Here is a 23,986-nt window from a genome sequence, read left to right on the forward strand (position 1 = left end):
ATGCACAACCCCGGTATTGGGCAAGTAATTGTTTTCGCACTCTTACTTTCTCAAACCTTTTTCAACTCTCACGCAATACATGAGCGTGAGCCATGGATATAGCACTATAGGTGGAATAGAGTGTGGTGGAGGTTGTGAGGCAAAAAGAGGAGATGGTCACATCGACTCGGCATATCAAAGGGCTATGGAGATGCCCATCAATAGATATCAATGTGAAAGAGTAGGGATTACCATGCAATGGATGCACTTATAGCTATAAGTATGTGAAAGCTCAAAAGGAGAACTAGTGGGTGTGCATCCAACTTGCTTGCTCACGAAGACCTAGGGCAATTTTGAGGAAGCCCATCATTGGAATATACAAGCCAAGTTACATAATGAAGATTCCCACTAGTATATGGTGGTGACAAAACAAGAGACTCTCAATCATGAAGAACATGGTGCTATTATGAACCACAAGTGTGGAAAAAGATAGTAGCATTGTCCCTTCTCTCTTTTTCTATCTCTTTTTTTTGTTTGCGCACTTTGGCCTCTTTCCATATCTCTGTCTTTTTCTTTTCTTTTTTTGTGTGGGCAACTTTGGCCTCTTTTTTTTCCTCACATGGGTCAATGATCTAATAATGATGATCATCACACTTTCATTTACTCACAACTCAATGCTTAGAACGATGATGACTCTATAGGAAATGCCTCCGGCAGTGTACCGGGATGTGCAACGATCTAGCTTGGTGTATGACTCGCTAGCTATCTTACGATCATGCAATGGAAATATGTAAGTGACGGCACAAGTCATATGACGGAACGGTGGGAGTTGCATGGCAATATATCTCGGAATGGCTATGAAAAGGCCATGATAGGTCGGTATGGTGGCTGTTTTGAGGAAGGTCTTGTTGGGGAACGTCGCATGGGAAACACAAATTTTCCTACGTGCACGAAGACCTATCATGGTGATGTCCATCTACGAGAGGGGATGAGTGATCTACGTACCCTTGTAGACCATACAGCAGAAGCGTTAGTGAACGCGGTTGATGTAGTGGAACGTCCTCACGTCCCTCGATCCGCCCCGTGAACTATCCCGCGATCAGCCCCACGATCTAGTGTCGAACGGACGGCACCTCCGCGTTCAGCACACGTACAGCTCGACGATGATCTCGGCCTTCTTGATCCAGCAAGAGAGACGGAGAGGTAGAAGAGTTCTCCGGCAGCATGACAGCGCTTCGGAGGTTGGTGATGATCTCGTCTCAGCAGGGCTTCGCCCGAGCTCCGCAGAAACGCGATCTAGAGGTAAAACCGTGGAGATATGTGGTCGGGCTGCCGTGGCAAAAGTTGTCTCAAATCAGCCCTAAAACCCCACTATATATAGGAGAGGGAGGGGGGAGCCTTGCCTTGGGGTCCAAGAACCCCCAAGGGGTCGGCCGAGCCAAGGGGGGAAGGATTCCCCTCCCAAACCGAGTCCTACTTGGTTTGGAAGGTGGAGTCCTTCTTCCCTTTCCCACCTCCTCCTTTTTTTTCCTTTCCTCTTTGATTTTCTTCCCAATGCGCATAGGCCTCTCTTGGGCTGTCCCACCAGCCCACTAAGGGCTGGTGCGGCACCCCAAACACCTATGGGCTTCCCCGGGGTGGGTGCCCCCCCCCGGTGAACTCCCGGAACCCATTCGTCATTCCCGGTACACTCCCGGTAACTCCGAAAACCTTCCGGTAATCAAATGAGGTCATCCTATATATCAATCTTCGTTTCCGGACCATTCCGGAAACCCTCGTGACGTCCGTGATCTCATCCGGGACTCCGAACAACATTCGGTAACCAACCATATAACTCAAATACTCATAAAACAACGTCGAACCTTAAGTGTGCAGACCCTGCGGGTTCGAGAACTATGTAGACATGACCCGAGAGACTCCTCGGTCAATATCCAATAGCGGGACCTAGATGCCCATATTGGATCCTACATATTCTACGAAAAACTTATCGTTTGAACTTCAGTGTCAAGGATTCATATAATCCCGTATGTCATTCCCTTTGTCCTTCGGTATGTTACTTGCCCGAGATTCGATCGTCAGTATCCGCATACCTATTTCAATCTCGTTTACCGGCAAGTCTCTTTACTCGTTCCGTGATACAAGATCCCGCAACTTACACTAAGTCACATTGCTTGCAAGGCTTGTGTGTGATGTTGTATTGCCGAGTGGGCCCCGAGATACCTCTCCGTCACACGGAGTGACAAATCCCAGTCTTGATCCATACTAACTCAACGAACACCTTCGGAGATACCTGTAGAGCATCTTTATAGTCACCCAGTTACGTTGCGATGTTTGATACACACAAAGCATTCCTCCGGTGTTAGTGAGTTATATGATCTAATGGTCATAGGAACAAATACTTGACATGCAGAAAACAGTAGCAACAAAATGGCACGATCAACATGCTACGTCTATTAGTTTGGGTCTAGTCCATCATGTGATTCTCCTAATGACGTGATCCAGTTATCAAGCAACAACACCTTGTTCATAATCAGAAGACACTGACTATCTTTGATCAACTGGCTAGCCAATTAGAGGCTTGCTAGGGACAGTGTTTTTTCTATGTATCCACACATGTAAATGAGTCTTCATTCAATACAATTGTAGCATGGATAATAAACGATTATCTTGATATAGGAATTATAATAACAACCATATTTATTATTGCCTCTAGGGCATAATTCCAACAGTCTCCCACTTGCACTAGAGTCAATAATCTAGCCCTCACATCATCATGCGAATTACATTGTAATAAATCTAACACCCATACAGTTCTGGTGTTGATCATGCTTTGGCCGTGGAAGAGGTTTAGTCAGCGGGTCTGCTACATTCAGATCCGTGTGCACTTTGCATATATTTACGTCCTCTCCCTCGACGTAGCCGCGGATGAGGTTGAAGCGTCGTTTGATGTGTCTGGTCTTCTTGTGAAACCGTGGTTCCTTTGCTAAGGCAATGGCACCCGTGTTGTCACAGAACAAGGTTATTGGATTCAGTGCGCTTGGCACCACTCCAAGATCCGTCGTGAACTGCTTCATCCAGACACCCTCCTTAGCCGCCTCCGAGGCAGCCATGTACTCCGCTTCACATGTAGAATCTGCTACGACGCTTTGCTTGGAACTGCACCAGCTTACCGCACCCCCATTAAGAATAAATACGTATCCGGTTTGCGACTTAGAGTCGTCCGGATCTGTGTCAAAGCTTGCATCGACGTAACCTTTTACGGCGAGCTCTTCGTCACCTCCATACACGAGAAACATCTCCTTAGTCCTTTTCAGGTACTTCAGGATATTCTTGACCACTGTCCAGTGATCCACTCCTGGATTACTCTGGAACCTACCTGCCATACTTATGGCCAGGCTAACACCCGGTCTAGTGCACAGCATTGCATACATGATAGAACCTATGGCTGAAGCATAGGGGACGGAGCGCATATGCTCTCTATCTTCATCAGTTGCTGGGCACTGAGTCTTACTCAATCTCGTACCTTGTTAAACTGGCAAGAACCCTTTCTTGGACTGTTCCGTTTTGAACCTCTTCAAAACTTTATCAAGGTATGTGCTTTGTGAAAGTCCTATCACGCGTTTTGATCTATTCCTATAGATCTTAATGCCTAGAATGTAAGCAGCTTCTCCTAGGTCCTTCATAGAGAAACTCTTATTCAAGTAATCCTTTATGCTCTCTAAAAACTCCACGTTGTTTCCAATCAGCAATATGTCATCCACATATAATATTAGAAACGCCACAGAGCTCCCACTCACTTTCTTGTAAATACAAGATTCTCCAACCACTTGTATAAACCCAAACGCTTTGATCACTTCATCAAAGCATTTGTTCCAACTCCGAGATGCTTGCACCAGTCCATAAATGGATCGCTGGAGCTTGCACACCTTGTTAGCATTCTCAGGATCGACAAAACCTTCGGGTTGCATCATATACAACTCTTCCTTAAGGAAACCGTTAAGGAACGCCGTTTTGACATCCATCTACCAGATTTCATAATCGAAAAATGCAGCTATTGCTAACATGATTCTGACGGACTTAAGCATCGCTACGGGTGAGAATGTCTCATCGTAGTCAACTCCTTGAACTTGTGAAAAACCCTTTGCCACAAGTCGAGCTTTATAAACGGTCACATTGCCGTCAGCGTCCGTCTTCCTCTTAAAGATCCATTTGTTCTGAATAGCCTTGCGGCCTTCAGGCAGTACCTCCAAAGTCCACACTTTGTTCTCATACATGGATCCTATCTCGGACTTCATGGCTTCTAGCCATTTGTTGGAATCTGGGCCCACCATTGCTTCTTCATAATTTGCAGGTTCATTGTTGTCCAACAACATGATTGACAAGACGGGATTACCGTACCACTCTGGAGCAGCACGTGGTCTCGTCGACCTGCGTGGTTCGACAGAAACTTGAACCGGAGTTTCATGATCATCATCATTAACTTCCTCCTCAACCGGCATCGCAACGACAAAGGTTTCCCCTTGCCCTGCGCCACCATCCAGAGGGATGAGAGGTTCGACAACCTCGCCAAGTTCTATCTTCCTCCCACTCAATTCTCTCGAGAGAAACTCCTTCTCGAGAAAAGCTCCGTTTTTAGCAACAAACACTTTGCCCTCGGATTTGAGATAGAAGGTGTACCCAACTGTCTCTTTTGGGTAACCTATGAAGATGCACTTTTCCGCTTCGGATTCCAGCTTTTCAGGCTGAAGCTTTTTGACATAAGCATCACATCCCCAAACTTTAAGAAACGACAACTTTGGCCTTTTGCCATACCACAGTTCGTACGGTGTCGTCTCATCGGATTTTGATGGTGCCCTATTTAAAGTGAATGCAACTGTTTCTAATGCATAACCCCAAAACGATAACGGCAAATCGGTAAGAGACATCATAGATCGCACCATCTCTAATAAAGTACGATTATGACGTTCGGACACACCATTACGCTGTGGTGTTCCAGGCGGTGTCAACTGTGAAACAATTCCACATTGTCTTAAGTGAGCACCAAACTCGAAACTCAGATATTCACCCCCACGATCAGACCGTAGGAACTTGATCTTCTTGTTGCGATGATTTTCAACTTCACTCTGAAATTGCTTGAACTTTTCAAATGTTTCAGACTTGTGCTTCATTAAGTAGACATAACCATATCTACTCAAATCGTTAGTGAAGGTGAGAAAAGAACGATATCCGTCGCGTGCCTCTACGCTCATCGGACCACACACATCGGTATGTATGAATTTCCAACAAGTCACTTGCACGCTCCATTGTTCTGGAGAACGGAGTCTTAGTCATCTTGCCCATGAGGCATGGTTCGCACGTGTCAAGTGAATCAAAGTCAAGTGACTCCAAAAGTCCATCGGCATGGAGTTTCTTCATGCGCTTTACACCAATATGACATAAGCGGCAGTGCCACAAAAATATGGCGCTATCATTGTTAACTCTAACTCTTTTGGTCTCAATGTTATGTATGTGTGTATCGCTATCAAGATTCAATATGAACAATCCTCTCACATTGGGTGCATGACCATAAAAGATGTTACTCATAGAAATAGAACAACCATTATTCTCTGACTTAAAAGAGTAACCGTCTCGCAATAAACAAGATCCAGATATAATGTTCATGCTCAACGCAGGCACTAAATAACAATGATTTAAGTTCATAACTAATCCTGATGGTAACTGAAGTGAAACTGTGCCGACGGCGATTGCATCAACCTTGGAACCATTTCCCACGCGCATCGTCACTTCATCTTTCGCCAGCCTTCGTCTATTCCGCAGTTCCTGTTTCGAGTTGCAAATATGAGCAACAGAACCGGTATCGAATACCCAGGCACTACTACGAGAGACAGTTAAGTACACATCAATAACTTGTATATCAAATATACCTGATTTTTCTTTGGCCGCCTTCTTATCTGCCAGATACTTGGGGCAATTGCGCTTCCAGTGACCCATACCCTTGCAATAGTAACACTCTGTTTGAGGCTTAGGTCCAGCTTTGGGTTTCTTCGTCGGATTGGCAACAGGCTTGCCGCTCTTCTTTGAATTACCCTTCTTGTCTTTGCCATTTTCTTGAAACTAGTGGTCTTATTCACCATCAACACTTGATGCTCTTTACGGAGTTCAGACTCTGCGACTTCCAGCATCGCAAACAACTCGCCGGGAGACTTGTTCATCCCTTGCATGTTGTAGTTCAACACAAAGCCTTTATAGCTTGGCGGCAGTGATTGAAGGATTCTGTCAGTGATAGCCTCTTGCGGGAGTTCAATCCCCAGCTCAGCTAGACGGTTTGAGTACCCAGACATTTTGAGCACATGTTCACTGACAGACGAGTTTTCCTCCATCTTGCAAGCATAGAATTTATCGGAGGTCTCATACTTCTCGATCCGGGCGTTCTTCTGAAAGATAAACTTCAACTCCTGGAACATCTCAAATGCTCCATGACACTCAAAGCGACGTTGAAGTCCCGGTTCTAAGCCATACAAGACTGCACATTGAACTACTGAGTAGTCCTCCTTACGTGCTAACCAAGCGTTCTTAGCATCCTGATCAGCCGTAGCGGGTGGTTCATCTCCTAGCGCAGCATTAAGGACATAATCCTTCTTCCCAGCTTGTAAGATTAGCTTAAGATTACGAGCCCAGTCTACAAAGTTGCTTCCATCATCTTTCAACTTAGCTTTCTCTAGGAACGTATTAAAATTCAGGATGACTGTTGCGTGAGCCATGATCTACAACACAAATATATTCAAAGTGGACTTAGACTATGTTCAAGATAATTAGAGTTTAACTTAATCAAATTATTCGCTAAACTGCCACTCAAAAAGTACATCTCTCTAGTCATTTGAGTGGTTCATGATCCACTTACACTAGCTCAAGTCCGATCATCACGTGAGTTGAGTATAGTTTCAGTGGTAAGCATCCCTATGCTAATCATATCATCTATATGATTCATGATCGACCTTTCGGTCTCATGTGTTCTGAGGCCATGTCTGCACATGCTAGGCTCATCAAGCTTAACCCGAGTGTTCCCGTGCGCAACTGTTTTGCACCCGTTGTATGTGAACGTTGAGTCTATCACACTCGATCATCACGTGGTGTCTCGAAACGACGAACTGTAGCAACGGTGCACAGTCGGGGAGAACACAATTTCGTCTTGAATTTTAGTGAGAGATCACCTCATAATGCTACCGTCGTTCTAAGCAAAATAAGGTGCATAAAAGGATTAACATCACATGCAATTCATAAGTGACATGATATGGCCATCATCACGTGCTTCTTGATCTCCATCACCAAAGCACCGGTACGATCTTCTTGTCACCGGCGCCACACCATGATCTCCATCAACGTGTCGCCATCGGGGTTGTCATGCTACTCATGCTATTACTACTAAAGCTACATCCTAGCAAAATAGTAAACGCATCTGCAAGCACAAACGTTAGTTATAAAGACAACCCTATGGCTCCTGCCGGTTGCCGTACCATCGACGTGCAAGTCGATATTTTCTATTACAACATGATCATCTCATACATCCAATATATCACATCACATCGTTGGCCATATCACATCACAAGCATACCCTGCAAAAACAAGTTAGACGTCCTCTAATTTTGTTGTTGCATGGTTTATGTGGTGACCATGGGTATCTAGTAGGATCGCATCTTACTTACGCAAACACCACAACGGAGATATATGAGTTGCTATTTAACCTCATCCAAGGACCTCCTCGGTCAAATCCGATTCAACTAAAGTTGGAGAAACTGACACCCGCCAGTCATCTTTGAGCAACGGAGTTACTCGTAGCGATGAACCCAGTCTCTCGTAAGCGTACGAGTAATGTCGGTCCGAGCCGCTTCGATCCAACAATACCACGGAATCAAGAAAAGACTAAGGAGGGCAGAAAAACGCACATCACCGCCCACAAAAACTTTTGTGTTCTACTCGAGAAGACATCTACGCATGAACCTAGCTCATGATGCCACGGTTGGGGAACGTCGCATGGGAAACAAAAAATTTCCTACGCGCACGAAGACCTATCATGGTGATGTCCATCTACGAGAGGGGATGAGTGATCTACGTACCCTTGTAGACCGTACAGCAGAAGCGTTAGTGAACGCGGTTGATGTAGTGGAACGTCCTCACGTCCCTCGATCCGCCCCGTGAACTATCCCGCGATCAGTCCCACGATCTAGTGTCGAACAGACGGCACCTCCGCGTTCAGCACACGTACAACTCGATGATGATCTCGGCCTTCTTGATCCAGCAAGAGAGACGGAGAGGTAGAAGAGTTCTCCGGCAGCGTGACGGCGCTCCGGAGGTTGGTGATGATCTCGTCTCAGCAGGGCTCCGCCCGAGCTCCGCAGAAACGCGATCTAGAGGTAAAACCGTGGAGATATGTGGTCGGGCTGCCGTGGCAAAAGTTGTCTCAAATCAGCCCTAAAACCCCACTATATATAGGAGAGGGAGGGGGGAGCCTTGCCTTGGGGGTCCAAGAACCCCCAAGGGGTCGGCCGAGCCAAGGGGGGAAGGATTCCCCTCCCAAACCGAGTCCTACTTGGTTTGGAAGGTGGAGCCCTTCTTCCCTTTCCCACCTCCTCCTTTTTTTTTCCTTTCCTCTTTGATTTTCTTCCCAATGCGCATAGGCCTCTCTTGGGCTGTCCCACCAGCCCACTAAGGGCTGGTGCGGCACCCCAAACACCTATGGGCTTCCCCGGGGTGGGTGGGCCCCCCCGGTGAACTCCCGGAACCCATTCGTCATTCCCGGTACATTCCCGGTAACTCCGAAAACCTTCCGGTAATCAAATGAGGTCATCCTATATATCAATCTTCATTTCCGGACCATTCCGGAAACCCTCGTGACGTCCGTGATCTCATCCGGGACTCCGAACAACATTCGGTAACCAACCATATAACTCAAATACGCATAAAACAACGTCGAACCTTAAGTGTGCAGACCCTGCGGGTTCGAGAACTATGTAGACATGACCCGAGAGACTCCTCGGTCAACATCCAATAGCGGGACCTGGATGCCCATATTGGATCCTACATATTCTACGAAGAACTTATCGTTTAAACCTCAGTGTCAAGGATTCATATAATCCCGTATGTCATTCCCTTTGTCCTTCGGTATGTTACTTGCCCAAGATTCGATCGTCAGTATCCGCATACCTATTTCAATCTCGTTTACCGGCAAGTCTCTTTACTCGTTCCGTAATACAGGATCCCGCAACTTACACTAAGTCACATTGCTTGCAAGGCTTGTGTGTGATGTTGTATTACCGAGTGGGCCCCGAGATACCTCTCCGTCACACGGAGTGACAAATCCCAGTCTTGATCCATACTAACTCAACGAACACCTTCGGAGATATCTGTAGAGCATATTTATAGTCACCCAGTTACGTTGCGACGTTTGATACACACAAAGCATTCCTCCGGTGTTAGTGAGTTATATGATCTCATGGTCACAGGAACAAATACTTGACACGCAGAAAACAGTAGCAATAAAATGACACGATCAACATGCTACGTCTATTAGTTTGGGTCTAGTCCATCACGTGATTCTCCTAATGACGTGATCCAGTTATCAAGCAACAACACCTTGTTCATAATCAGAAGACACTGACTATCTTTGATCAACTGGCTAGCCAACTAGAGGCTTGCTAGGGACAGTGTTTTGTCTATGTATCCACACATGTAAATGAGTCTTCATCGAATACAATTATAGCATGGATAATAAACGATTATCTTGATACAGGAATTATAATAACAACCATATTTATTATTGCCTCTAGGGCATAATTACAACAACTCTATGGTGGTTTTGTGTACCGGTGAAAGTTGCACGGCACTAGAGAGGCTAGCAATGGCGGAAGGTGAAAGTGCATCTATACCATGGACTCACATTAGTCATGAAGAACTCACATACTTATTACGAAAGTTTTTATTAGTAATCGAAACAAAATGCTAAACGCATACTCCTAGGGGAAGGGTTGGTAGGTGTTAACAATCGCGGATCCCGACCGCAACACAAAGGATGACAATCAATAAATCAATTATGCTCCGACTTTCTAACATAGCGGTTCACCATACGTGCATGCTACGGGAATTACTAACTTCAACACAAGTATTTCTAGATTCACAACACCCTACTAACATGACTCTTAATATAACCAAATGCATGTCTCAAAACTAATTGAGAGGAATCAAACTTTTCTTTCTAATCAATGCACAAGAATATGGAAGTTTTATTGTATCCTCTTTGGATGCCTATCATCTTTAGACTACTTTCATAGCACAAGCCAACTACCAAGTTACTCAGAGAGAGCACTCTCAAAAAGATATAAGTGCAACAAAGTAAAAGTGTAGGGCTGAAAATATGATGTGAAGTAGACCCGGGGTCCATAGTGTTCACTAGAGGCTTTTCTCATGATAACAAATATTACGGTGGGTGAACGAATTATTGTTGAGCAATTGATAGAACCGCGCAAAGTCATGACGATATCTAAGGCAATGATCATACATATAGGCATCACGTCCGAGACAAGTAGACCGATACTCTCTGCATCTACTACTATTACTCCACACATCGACCGCTATAAAACATGCATCTAGTGTATTGAGTTCATGACAAACAGAGTAACGCCTTAAGCAAGATGACATGATGTCGAGGGATAAATTCATGCAATAGATATAAACCCCATTTTTTACCCTTGATGGCAACAACACGATGCGTGCCTCGCTACCCCTTCTGTCATTGGGTGAGGACACCGCACGGTATGAACCCAAAACTAAGCACTTCTCCCATTGCAAGAATCATAGGTCAAGTTGGCCAAACAAAACCCACAACTCGAAGAGAATTACAAGGATATGAAATCATGCATATAAGAGATCAAATCATGGATATAAGAGATCAGAAGAAACTCAAATAAGATTCATAGATAATCTGATCATAAATCCACAATTCATCGGATCTCAACAAACACACCGCAAAAGAAGATTACATCGGATAGATCTCCATGAAGATCATGGAGAACTTTGTATTGAACATCCAAGAGAGAGAAGAAGCCATCTAGCTATTAGCTATGGACCAGAAGGTCTATGGTGAACTACTCACGCATTATCGGAGAGGCAATGGTGTTGATGAAGAAGCCCTCCGTGTCCGAATCCCCCCTCCGGCAGGGCACCAGAACGTGCCCCAGATGGGATCTTGCGGAGAGAGAAGCTTGCGGCGGCGGAAAAGTATTTTCGTGGCTCTCTCCCGTGGTTTTGGATTTTTTGGGGATTTATAGGCGGAAGAAGTAGGGCAGAGGAGCCATAGGGGGCCCACAAGCCTGCTAGGCGCGCCCCCAGGCCGCGGCTAGGAGGCTTGTGGCCTACCGTGGTGCCCTGTGCCTTGGTTCTCCAGCTCCCTGCGTATCTTCTGCTTCGGAAAAAATCTTTTTGGAGGTTTTATTCCGTTTGGACTCCGTTTAATATTCTCCTCTGAAAAGGGTCAAAAACACGGAAAAAATAGGAACTGGCACTTGGCACTGAGTTAATAAGTTAGTCCCAAAAGAAGATATAAAGGCATACAAAACATCCAAAGTTTGACAAGATAATAGCATGGAACCATCAACAATTATAGATACGTTGGAGACGTATCACTCTCGGCCGGAGATAGGAATACATGATTCTTTCACCTCCGTGCTAGTCAGCGGTGAAAGAAGAATATGATAAAAGCTCTTGTTGATTCCATGTGAGTGTTGATGGAAGACCAGGTTGAAGTCAGAGCACTTGTAACCGATTTTTACAGGAATCTTTACACCTCCGAAGGGGTCACGGGCATGGACGACGTGCTATCAAAAGTATCGGTCAGAGTTACAGCTGAGATGAATGCAAAGCTCGGAGCACCCTACACGAATGAGGAAGTTAAAACCGCTCTCTTTCAGATGTTGCCTATGAAGGCGCCAGGGCCTGATGGCTTCCCAGCTCACTTCTACTAGAGGCATTGGGACATTTTTGAGGAGGAAGTAACTAGGGTGATTCTGAAAATTGTAAGAGGTGAAGAGAGTGTCGATTGTATCAATGACATACTTCTGGTGTTGATCTCGAAGGTTCTCAATCCTACTTTTCTCTCACAGTTTCGTCCAATTAGCCTTTGTAATGTTATATATAAAATTGCGTCAAAGGTGGTGACAAATAGGTTAAAGATGATTCTCCCTGACATAATCTGTGAGGAACAATTGGCATTTGTACCTGGTAGGTTGATCATATACAGCATTATCAATGCCTATGAGTGCTTGCATTTCATGAAGAGGAGTAAGGCGAAATCGAACAGTTTTTGCGCCTTGAAATAAGATATGATGAAGGCGTATGATAGGCTGGAGTGGTCTTACTTGCAAGCTACGATGGAGAAGTTGGGTTTTGCACAAACCTGGATAAACACAGTAATGGGCATGGTAAGATCAATATCTTTTTCTGTTCTGGTTAATGGGGAAAAGCTCGAAGAGTTTATACCAACTCGGGGTATCCGCCAGGGAGATCCTATCTCCCCCTATCTTTTATGGATCGCAACACAGGGCCTCTTGTGCCTTTTGAAATCCTGTCCTCAATCGCCAGTCCTGGAAAAGATCAAGGTGGCACCGACAACACCAGCTGTTAACCACCTCCTTTTTTGCTGGCGGTAACATGATGTTGTTCAAGTCTAGTGATGAGGGAGCTGCCATGGTTTCAAACCTCTTGGATACTTATTGTAATGCTTCGAGACAGAAAATCAATCATGCCAAGTTGACTATTTTCTTTAGTAAGGGCTGCCCACAATCTCTGAGAGATAGCATAAAAAGCACCTTAAATGTTACTAATGAGTCTTTGAGTGACAAATATTTGGGCATGCCAACCGATGTTGGTCACTCCAAGATGGGTACTTTTAAATACTTGAGAGATAGAGTTTGGGAAAAGGTAAAAGGGTGGATGGAGAAGTTCTTCTCGGCAGCAAGGAAGGAAGTCCTTATCAAATCGATGGCCCAAGCCATCCCTGTTTATTCGATGTCGTGTTTCAGGCTGCCAAGGAGTCTCTGTGAAAACATCACATCTATCATTCAGCAATTCCGGTGGGAAAGCAAACGTGGCAAACGAAAACCAGCTTGGGTCTCTTGGGATGTTATGACAAAGCCTAAATACCTTGGTCGAATGGGGTTTAGGGACTTGGAGGTTTTTAACCTCGCCTTGTTGTCCTGACAGGCACGGAGACTGCTGATGGAGCCAAGCTCTCTTAGTGCAAAAATCCTCAAGGCTGCTTATTTCCCAAACACAAACTTCCTAGAGGCGGAGCTTGAAAACCACCCGTCATAGATCTGGAGAGCTATCCTTGACTGTAGAGAGATTCTGAAACAAGGGGTGATCAAGCGTATAGGAAATGGTCAAAATACAAACATATGTGATACAAATTGGCTACCCAGGCTATGCCCTTTGCGGCCGATCACGACCCTCACAAGTGACCGACCAACTTGGGTGGCAGAGCTGATCGATGGAACCACAACATGGAAAGAAGACCTCATCAGAACAACGTTTTTACCCTTTGATGCGGACACCGTCATGTATATAACTTTATGTATAAGGAACGTGGATGATTTCTAGGCATGGTCGGCTGAGAGGAACATGACTTTCTCGGTCCACTTGGCATACCGTATGGTGATCAACACACGCGAGCACCGGGAGAACTGGCTTGAAGGTAATGGGGGAGATTCATGTCCAGGTGTGACGGACAAAGAGTGGGCGAGGCTCTGGCATAATCAGGTCCCCTTGAAATTGAAGGTGTTCTTATGGCGCCTGGCCCGACATTTGATGCCAACAATGAATATGTTGTGCCATCGTCACACGACGAACTCTAAGGTCTATGCTTTGTGTGGAAGAGAGGATTCGTGGAGACACACACTCTTGGACTGCACTACGTCGAGATGTATCTGGGCACTTGCGAAGGATGAGTTGGTGGAAAAAATGAGCCTAAACACGGATCCTAATGCAAGAAACTGGCAGTTCTCTTTTTATGAGGAGCTACCACAACAGGACTTCATACTAATGGTTGTGACTCTTTGGGCGGTATGGAGAACGCGTCGGAAGGCCATATGAGGAAGAGTTTCCAAGCCCACAATCGGTAAACCTTTTTATTGAGTCTTACATCTCACATCTACATGTGTTAAAGGGTCATGGGAACACTCCAGCGAGGCAACAGATGGCTCGGCTATCCCTATGGATCCCTCCTCCGGCACCTGTGTTCAAGGTAAACGTTGATGCTGCTGTCTCATCGAATCAGAGAAGGGGGGTTGCTGCAGCTATATGTCGTGATCACAGTGGAACATTCCAAGGGCGGTCGGCCATTATCTTCAAAGGTATAAGCGACACACCTACTCTTGAAGCACTAGCAGTGCGCGAGGCTTTAGCCCTTGCGAGCGACCTCAATGTGCAAAACATACACGTGGCCTCGGACTGCAAGGTGGTGGTGGATGATATCAAGCAACGAACCCGTCGAGCTATGGTACCATACTACATGAGATCATAGATAATAAGAACTCATTTATTTCCTGCATATTTGCTCATGAGTTTAGGAGTTTGAATTTCAAGGCTCATAATTTAGTGAAACATGTTACTAGACTAGGAGTTGGCCACCATGTATGGTTAGACAATCCCGATGATCTTGCATTTATTTTTGTAAACATTGATCTGAGTTAAATAAAGCTTCGTGAGATTGTTAAAAAAATAAAATGTTCCACCTTTTCTCAGGAAAAAAGAAAATACCCTTTCGTTCCACTCGACTAGAAACTCGATCGAGGAAAAAAAACGGGAAAATTTGCTACAGGACACCATTACTTTTTGGCGTTTGCCAAAACACACCGCTCAATTGTGACTTTGCCAGGTACCATTATAATTTTGTGACACGTTTGCCATAACACACTGGATGTCCCAAAACGGAAAGTTTGACACTTGTGCTTGGAATGACCATTTTATGACCGGTTTTGAACCATTTTATTTGCCCGTATTTCTGATTTTGGAATGAGGGAGAGTTTGTACATTTAAACTTAGGACATTTATATGCAAAAAAAAAAATCGTACAACATTTGGCCTTAGTTTGAACCATAGATTTTAGTACCAAAACAACAGTAGACATATTCAACAGTAAACAAATTTGGACAACATTTACTCTCAACTTAAACCAAACTTTTGAGTACCAGGAGTAAACAAATCTGGACAACATTTACTTTGCTGTAGGCATACAATACGATTTAACCAACTAGAGGCCAACATAACAGCCCACAAAATAACATGTTATGAAGAAATACGGTTTCACCTAGCTAGCACTAGCACACATCCTGTACATGGAAAAACCGAACACTACTTTTTGGCCTTCCTGACATCCAACTTGCGAGTTGTTTTCTTCATGGCTTTAGGATTAGCGACAACTTTTGACGCCTTATGCATAGTAGCATCCAACCCCAATTGTTTCTTGCGGCTGCATTAATCATAAGCATGTAAATCACATTGGGAAACAATTAGTCATGTAATAATTGCACGAAACTTGCTGTTTTGGTTTACCTTCTTGTCATTGGGCTGTTTTCATCAATAGTAGAAGCAACCTGTTTTGTTGGTGTGCACATTCCATGAATAGCTGCTGAATCAAGATCTAATTGCCGCTTACGGCTGCCAAAAATTATGGAGACAAGTGTAAATTATTTTGTTAGCATGTAAATAGAGAAAAAACTTGCAGATTTAATCACCTTCTTGTCATTGGGATACTATTATGCATGGCTGGAGTGGAGGCCTTTGAGGGTGTAGTGCAGATAACCAGAGCTCGTGCTTCAATATGTTCAGCTTGTGTTTGAACTTCAGTTGCCTTCTTCTTGATCTTGTTTCTTACTCTCTTTGGTTTTGGTGGTGCTGGTGGAGGTGCATTAGGATCAAGGACTGTCTCATTGCAAGTTTTCTTCATGTGGCCCTTTTGATGACAACGTTTACATGTGACGGTTCTACGTGTCGTTCCTCCTTCTTCCCATCTTTGTATCTTCTTGGCCTCCCAGCTGCACGTTTCAGAACAAGGGGCCAAAGTTTAAATCCAAGGTCCACCTTTGGCCATTGGCTCTTATCTGTCATTGGCCCTACCCAATTTTCATAAGCTTTTTTGAACTTGTGAACTGAGTAGTAGTCGTCAATGTAATCTTCCATCTTGGGATTTCTCATGCTAGTGATAACATGTACAGCATGATAGCAAGGCAAACCAGTAACTTGCCACTGCCTACAAGTGCATGTTCTATTTGTGAGATCCAATGCGTGCCTCCAAGGTTGCAGGTCCTTATCAACACCTTGAACCTCAGCTAAAAGTGCAGTGTTGTTTTGATCTTTGTTATAAAAACTGTGGACATATGGCAATCCTCGGCTCTTAGCATTTACATCCTTGACAACACGAGGAAGAATTTTTCCACGCAGTTTATAGGAAATTCTCCTTCTCAAGTCCATTTTCTCCATTATCATCTGCCTTATTCTATCGAGAAGAGGAATGACTGGAAGAGACTTTTCTTCTCTAATCCAACTATTGAAGGATTCAACAATATTATTGGTCACATAATCTACTTTGCTGGTTTCGGAGAATTGGTACCTTTTCCACAGGTGCTTGTGATTGTCATCCAACCACTGCATGGCTTCAGGACATGCTTCAAGCATAGGATAGTAGTGTTGTTCAAACCGAAGAATTCTATAAGCTCTACAAGCTGGCCACAAGTGCTTGAGGAAGACATCACCACGGAATTTTTTCATGAAGTTCTTCACTAAGTGCCTCATGCACTCTCTATGCTCCACCCCATTTGTGAAAACTTGGGTAACAACAGCGTCTATACCTTTACCTGCATCTGTGGATATAACTAATCCAGGGGGTGACCCAATAGCCATGTGCAACCTGTCAAAGAACCATGCCCAGTTATCAGACGTCTCTGAGCCGAACACACCATAAGCTACTGGAAACATCCAGTGATTTCCATCAATAGCAATGGCAGATGCAAGTTGTCCTCTCCACTTGCCAGTTAGTGCAGTTGAGTCCACGCCTAGATATGGTCTGCAACCATACATAAACCCATCGACACATGCACGCAGGGAAACAAACATCCTAGTGAACATATGTTTTCCCTCTCCATCCTTCTCGAACTCAATGTCCACTATGCTTCCCGGATTTGTCCTCTCCAACTCAGCTTTGAAGCTAAAAGCATCCTCAAAGCTAGCATCCCAATCACCTTGGAGCTTCTTTAGAACCATTTCTTTTCCATCCCAGACAACCCACTTTGATATCTTGATTTTGTACTTCTCTTCTAATTTCTTCCGTAGCTCCGTAGGCCCGATGCTAGCATCCTTTGAGAGCCATTCCATGACCCTTTCACATACCCAATGATTATTTGCCATGCAGTTCTTCTCCACTGTCCCTGTGCTTCCACAGTTGTGTTTCCTTGGCATCTTCTTTGTCTACATTCACAAATATACACATCAGAACCATGTTATAGAATAGATCGGAAAAAATAGATAACTGAAGCAAACACTACATACCTGCCAAGTCCTCCCATCTTGAAGTTGGCTTGCATGTATCCTCCACTTGCATCTCTTAGCTTTGCAATAGCCCCTGTACCTTGTTGCCTCAGAGTATGGAGCTGTGATTTCATATTCGCCCTTTACTGCATATTGCCTAATAGCCTTCTTAAAGGATTTACCATCTTCAAATGTAACACCAACTTCAATTTTGGGATTTTCAAAATCTGTCACATGGACAATGGTCTCACACCCAACTGTGTCATCCACAGCAAGCTCATCCTGAACTGAAGCATCAGAATCATACCCACCATCTAAGTTAGAGTCATCGGAGTCACTTAGCAAATCTTTGTATTCAAACTCATCATCTACGCCAACATACTCAACTTCTGCGTCAACCCAATCATCAAGAACCGGTGGTTCCTCGCTGCTAGAAGACTCATGCTCACTGTGGGCGGATTCATGTTCATTGTCAGCAGGTTGTTGTTGTTGCTGCGGCTTATCAGTTGGATTTAGAGGTGTTGTCAGTTGTGGAACACAAGCAGATGTACTGTTATCCCCTTTGCAAACAACAGAGACCATTATAGGCAACTTCCTTTCATCCCAATACATATCTATTGCAGTCAATAACAAAGTATCATGGTTGATTTCTGCAAAAGAACGACTAACTTTATCCCAGAAAGTGATTAACAACTTCTGATTCAGTCCATGTTTTATTTCTTCGTCAAGTTCTTCACTGAAATCTTTGAAATTGACACAATCTCTGTCTACAACTTTCAGTTCGTCCCTAGTTGGATGCCAAACTTGTGTCCCATTATCACCAAATTCAGCATACGCACACACCCGAACATCAATTATAGTAGTTGAACTACTGTCCATCCTATGAAAATTAATAGGACATGAATTAGAGACTATACTACTATCAGTTCACATCCAATTCAATTGAGAGAAATTAAGAAGGGAATTAGGGAATTACCTCTCAGGCACCCAGGTCAAGTTGTCGTCCATCGCTGCCGGTTTCGTCGCAAGTGAGGGCGCCGGTGCGGACGGCCGGTGCGTCCTGGTCTCCTTGCGGAGCGGCGCGACTCCTGTACACGCCGTTCGCCGTTGGGGCCTGGCCGGCGACGCAGGGGACAGGAACGGGAGGTGATGCAGGACGGAGGATGGGGATGGACAGAGCCGGTGTTGAGGGGGACGGGGACGGCGAGATCGGCGTTGATGGGGCAACGGCAGGGCGACCTGCGAGATCGGGCGGCGCCGCCCGCTTGGCTTGGGTTCCTCGCGAAATAGCGGCAGCGCAGCCTACGAGATCGGCCTGTTCGTGGGAGTTGAACGCTTGGAAGAAAGAAGCCTGCGTACATATCTCCAAGGGTAAGATTGTAATTTCGTATGAGAAAAGTGAATTTTTCCGTTTTGGAACGTACAATGTGTTTTGGCAAATGTTGCACGAAATTATAATGGTACCTGGCAAAGCCACAATTTAGTAGTGTGTTTTGGCAAACGCCAAAAAGTAAGGGTGTCCTGTAGCAATTTTTCCCAAAAAAAACCGAGCAGGATCTCTCGGAGAAGAAGAGGAAGAAGCGCAAATCTCCAAACCCTAGAGGAATCCCGACCAGCTTCTATCTATGATCCCGGGCCATGGACCCGGGGCCCTCGTCTGCCAGTGCTAACCCGTCCCCGCTAGAGGAGGAGGAGGAGGAGGAGGAGGAGGAGGGGGAGGAGGGGGACAGCAGCACCGGCAGCAGGTGGGTGGTTGTGCCGGGGAGCGAGGTGCTGGGTGCCGACGCGCCCAAGGTCGTCGGCTGGGAGGAGCTACAGCAGGAGCTCGCGCGCCTCTGGAGCCTGTCCGCCGCGCTCGCCGCCGCCAGGGACCGCAAGGCCGGCCTCGCCGCGCGCCTCGAGTCCGCGCTCGAGGTAATTGATTAGTTAATTATTGCTTGATCTGCGTAGGGTTGCTCCTTGCTTCATCCTTAGTGGAATGATGAGATCCTGTTGCGCGCCATCGCTTTTCTGTTCTGCAATTCGCACACGGGATCTTCGGCGTGCTTTGCTTTGCTCCCGAATTAGGTGTACTTCCATCAGACACGTCGAGTCTTTCCACATTCTTCAGTTTGCAAGCAACATTTCGTTCCTTACCTAGTGACCAGTGTGTCCTAGGTCTGGTGTTTAGATTTTATTCGCAGATACTAGATGCCCTATGAACATTTTAACCAAATGGGCCTTTCCTTGTTTTGGACTTATGGAAATTTGTCGTGCGACTATTACTGTATTTTTCGATGCATCTGTTTGGCCGTATGAAATTAGATTTGTTGCAAAGTACATCGTTAGTTTTTCTGGATGTTTGATTTATACCTCCAAATGTGTTGACAGGCAAGAAAGGCATTTCTTCAGCAGGATAATGAGTTGGCTGAGATGAGGCAGAGATTGCAATCACATGCTGATTTTATGGGGGAATTGAGGATGCAAACGAAGGAAGTGTCGGCGAATGTTGAGGATCGAAGGGAACAACTTTGTGTCAAGATCAGAACACTGACGGTAGCAGACAAAACTGTTGGCGCAGCGCAAAGTAAATTACAGGTATTCAGTTGTATGCACGCGATCGAGAATTGGTTGCACTGTTTTCTCTTAGCCCCTGTTAAGAAGCCATAAAGGTCTTGTGCATGGAAATTTCTACCGAAAAGCATTTCCTGCTTTGTGTTTTCCTCTAGAGCGTACGGAAGTTTCATGGCCATTTAATGGTGTTCTTCTTGTAAATTCTTATAATAAATCTATCAGTATTGAATTGAAAGGCTACATAAAGACGCAGTGCATTGTGGCCTGTATTTGTTTAATTGAACATATTCTTCTGTTAGATTTGGTATCTGGTGTAAATAGTTTTTCATGATGGGGATTCTAGAAAGATCGGTTTTCTAAACTTAAAAACTGGATATCATAGACGACACCAAGCTTTGGGTCATCGCAGGTGCCAAGAAACTAGGGTCTATTGTGTTGTACGAGTAATTTTCATGCGGAGCATGTGGGCTGGTTGTAACACTCTAAAACTCTTCTCCCTCATTTAATGAATGAGGCAAATCTTTTGCCTCCGTTTCGAAAAAAAAAACTGGATATGGTGGAACTCTTCTATTCCACAAATCTCACTCGGACATTTTTGTATGGTGATGGTGGTTACAGGAACCTTGTAAATTGCTGTCCGGGGAACATGGCCATGGTCGTCTTAAAGATCTGGAACGAATGTTACGCATGAGACAACAATACATGATAGGACAAGTTGCTCAGATATATCCTGTGAGGCCCTTGAATGAGCAATCTCCAATTGGGAAGCCTGGATTAAACTCCAGTATCACTAGAACAGGTATGTCACTCTCCTGTTGCGACCTTCGTGAGTCACCAATTCTGCATACCAGCTCTCTCTGAAATGCTAAAATTTCATGCATATGTTTCCACAGTCACTAGCATATTACTGGTCTACCAGAACCATATGGTGTGCAATTTTTTCTTGCTGCAGTTCTTGCTACTGATGCTTGCATGAACCTATTCTGGGTGGATTAGTACGTTTATTCATTTATGCAATAAATATTCAGCGCTGATGCTTGGTAGTCAAATTTATTTGAATAGTGGTTTGTACACGGATCTTCCTAGCCATTTAGCTTCTTATTCTTTTTGCATTATTCTGCAATTCTGGATTTGGAATTGCCTTGCACGGTATAGCATCGATGCACTTTCAAGACATGAATATTTCTCCTATTCAATAGTTATGTTCATGCACTGCATCATGACTGCTGTCATCATGTAACGTTTTCATTGAAGTAGCTAGTATGATGAAATTGGCATTTCATAGCTATTATGATGAAATCGGCATTTTTAATTAAAGAATGAGATACACTGGTTTCATTTCCCTCTTAAGAAAATATAATGAATCACAAATTCTGGGACTGTAATCTTAAAGTCTGTTGTCACAGTTGTTAAGTCTACTGAAAAATTTCAGGAGTTGGTGAAGCAGTGTCGCCCAATGGTTCACAAAACGGACAGACGCCTTTGGCCATTTTGGGTCTACAGTTATCAAGGCTTTCTATAAAAAAGACCAGCTACTTCAGTGACAAGACAGAGATTCAAAAGTCTGCTACTCTTCTTGGATATGTTGCACATGTATGTATTTCAATCTTGATAAATAATCAATGGGTAGAATTTGACTTCATTCATTCTAGTTTGCTTCTAATGTCCTTTCTATAAGAGTTTAAAAAATTATACTGTATGAGTTAATATTCTGTTGTAGAGTGACAAGATATTTATATCAGATCGTGTTGTTCGACAATTTGTGCTTCACGGTGATAGAAATGACATGAAGTTTTCATTCATAGACACTAAGTATGCCACCCTTTCTCCGTTTGTACTGCTGAATCTATATCTATTCGTTTTTGACTCATAGGCGGTCTCCCTTGTTGCATCATATCTCGATGTTCCTCTTCGATATCCACTACGGTTGGGAGGTTCACATTCATATATTGTTGATCATGCCCCTTCAGTTGACCCATCTATAGCCCCAGGAGTAAGTTCTTCTACGCCTTTGAGCACAAGCATGAGGACAATGGAATTCCCTCTGTTTTTTGAAGGCCAAGAAACTACAAGATCGGCATATGCTGTATTCTTGTTAAACAAGGTTGGTCAACCTTTTGCAATTATGTAATGCAAAGTAGGCATTGTTAGTTGTTATTTTTTTTAAACGGCGGCAAAAGATTTGTCTCATCCATTAATTAAGCAGAAGAGAATCGCCCAGTTAATTAATGGAAAACCGGGCGAAAACCGTGCCATTATTAGTTTAAAGATGCTGATCTTAAGAACGAAATATGATTTAAGAGAATGACCTGCCTACATCTATCTGCTAAGCTCTTAGCATCGAATAGGTGGTTTAGAACCTTATGAGCAGACCATAGTCATGGTTTTGTACTTGAGTAGGAGAGTGGGTAGATAGCTAGATATGGATCAGGATACGACAAAAAGGCCAGTCTTGAGTGAGTTTGACAGAGCTTTGTGGAAGTAGCAAAAGTGGCATCTCATGAAAATGTTGGCTATTTTCAACCAATGAGTTGGGAAGCTGTGTAGAAAATCACAAACATGGAGCTTAGTGATGCATGGAAATTTAATGGCAACCAATGAGTAACAGTGAACCCTCCTCTAGGTTTCTGGAATATAAACCGTGGTTCAATCCGTATAATTGGTATGCATTTTTATCCAGATTTTTATTTGAGTAACTTGCTGTGTAGTGTTTACTTCTACCCCTTTATGCATTAATTCTGCTTAGACGTTTAACTTCCTGTTATGTTTCCTGACAGGATGTCGAACAACTTCTGAACCACATTGGTGCTGAAAGTCTTGGGCCAAGACATGTACTAGCTAACCTGAAGCAGCTAACAACCATTGTCCAGTCACAACGATACATTTCTGATTGATTTAACCCAAAGGAACACAGTTTTGAATTTCTGAGGGATATTATTGCTTGCTTATGGCTGAGTCCTAGTGTAACCAGGTGCTGTTTTTAGCGAGCACCTTTCCTTTCCCAGGACAGAAATGAGCTCAGGCCTCCCTTTGCTGACATGTTGATGTAAACGCGTAAATCGCTTCCTCCGTGTAAAACGTTGTCACTTGGATGTGTACAGGAAATAGATGGATGGTAAATGAGTTGCAGTGCAGATTAAAATCTTGCTGCTTGTTGTTACCAGAGTTGGTCGCTTGTTTTCCAAGCATTATGGACATGTATCCATTCCGTGATAGTGCTCAGAGGTCAAAACTGTTAAGAGAAAAAGACTTGCTTTCTTTCGGGCCTTGAAGTTTTCCTGAGACCTTGTTGAAGTGATTGGTGTTGTGTAGCCTTGGTCCTCTTGTGTACCGAATGCGTTCTTGCGCACGTTGGCTTTTGAACGTGCGTATGCAGCTGTATAGGCGTGCCTACGCGATTCTTGCTTCGGCCGGCTACTTGACGGAACTTGCGTAACTAGCGACACGAATAAAACTGATCGATGGATTTGATGGCTAAAGGCCCGTGTCGAGCCTTTGCTTTGTATTGCTTTTCGTTTTTCTGGTGTTACAATCAACACCCCTAGGGTGTCTTTTATACACGTCCACAAGGGACTATGGAAATAGACTAGGACTAGGAATCCTAATACTGCTAGGACTCGGTTTGGCTTTCTTTCCTAATCCTACATGAGCAACATGATTAACATCTACAGCGCATGCATGATGAACTTGGGATATTATTTTTGACTGATCCAGATGAACAGTTCATGGGATTCAAAAAATATGTAGACGAGACTCGCAGTAGCGAGAATTACACGACCCAGCAGTGAAAAGAGGAGCTGAATCGTTTACTTTCTTCACTTAACTTTACCTTTTTTTTTTCTACGAGTATATCATTTATTATGTCACTCTAGTTTGTGGATCT

At 44.2% G+C, this 23,986-nt stretch overlaps 2 protein-coding genes across 2 annotated transcripts; one reads left to right on the forward strand and one right to left on the reverse strand.

Annotated features, from left to right (window-relative positions):
- Positions 1-15,171: 15,171 nt before the first annotated feature.
- On the reverse strand, positions 15,172-18,889 carry LOC123395379. The gene is made up of 5 exons (XM_045090369.1): positions 18,527-18,889; positions 17,572-18,430; positions 15,762-17,490; positions 15,580-15,684; positions 15,172-15,496 (listed from the first exon to the last, which is right to left on the reverse strand). Exons 1-3 carry the CDS (start codon positions 18,556-18,558, stop codon positions 15,970-15,972), a joined length of 2,412 nt encoding a protein of 803 aa, XP_044946304.1. The 5' UTR covers positions 18,559-18,889; the 3' UTR covers positions 15,172-15,496; positions 15,580-15,684; positions 15,762-15,969.
- Positions 18,890-19,019: 130 nt separating this feature from the next.
- LOC123395380 lies at positions 19,020-23,263 on the forward strand. The gene is made up of 6 exons (XM_045090370.1): positions 19,020-19,464; positions 19,921-20,127; positions 20,722-20,902; positions 21,536-21,696; positions 21,977-22,207; positions 22,881-23,263. Exons 1-6 carry the CDS (start codon positions 19,189-19,191, stop codon positions 22,995-22,997), a joined length of 1,173 nt encoding a protein of 390 aa, XP_044946305.1. The 5' UTR covers positions 19,020-19,188; the 3' UTR covers positions 22,998-23,263.
- Positions 23,264-23,986: the final 723 nt, after the last annotated feature.

The sequence above is a fragment of the Hordeum vulgare genome, chromosome 5H, assembly GCF_904849725.1.
Source record: "Hordeum vulgare subsp. vulgare chromosome 5H, MorexV3_pseudomolecules_assembly, whole genome shotgun sequence".
Classification (NCBI taxonomy): domain Eukaryota; kingdom Viridiplantae; phylum Streptophyta; class Magnoliopsida; order Poales; family Poaceae; genus Hordeum; species Hordeum vulgare.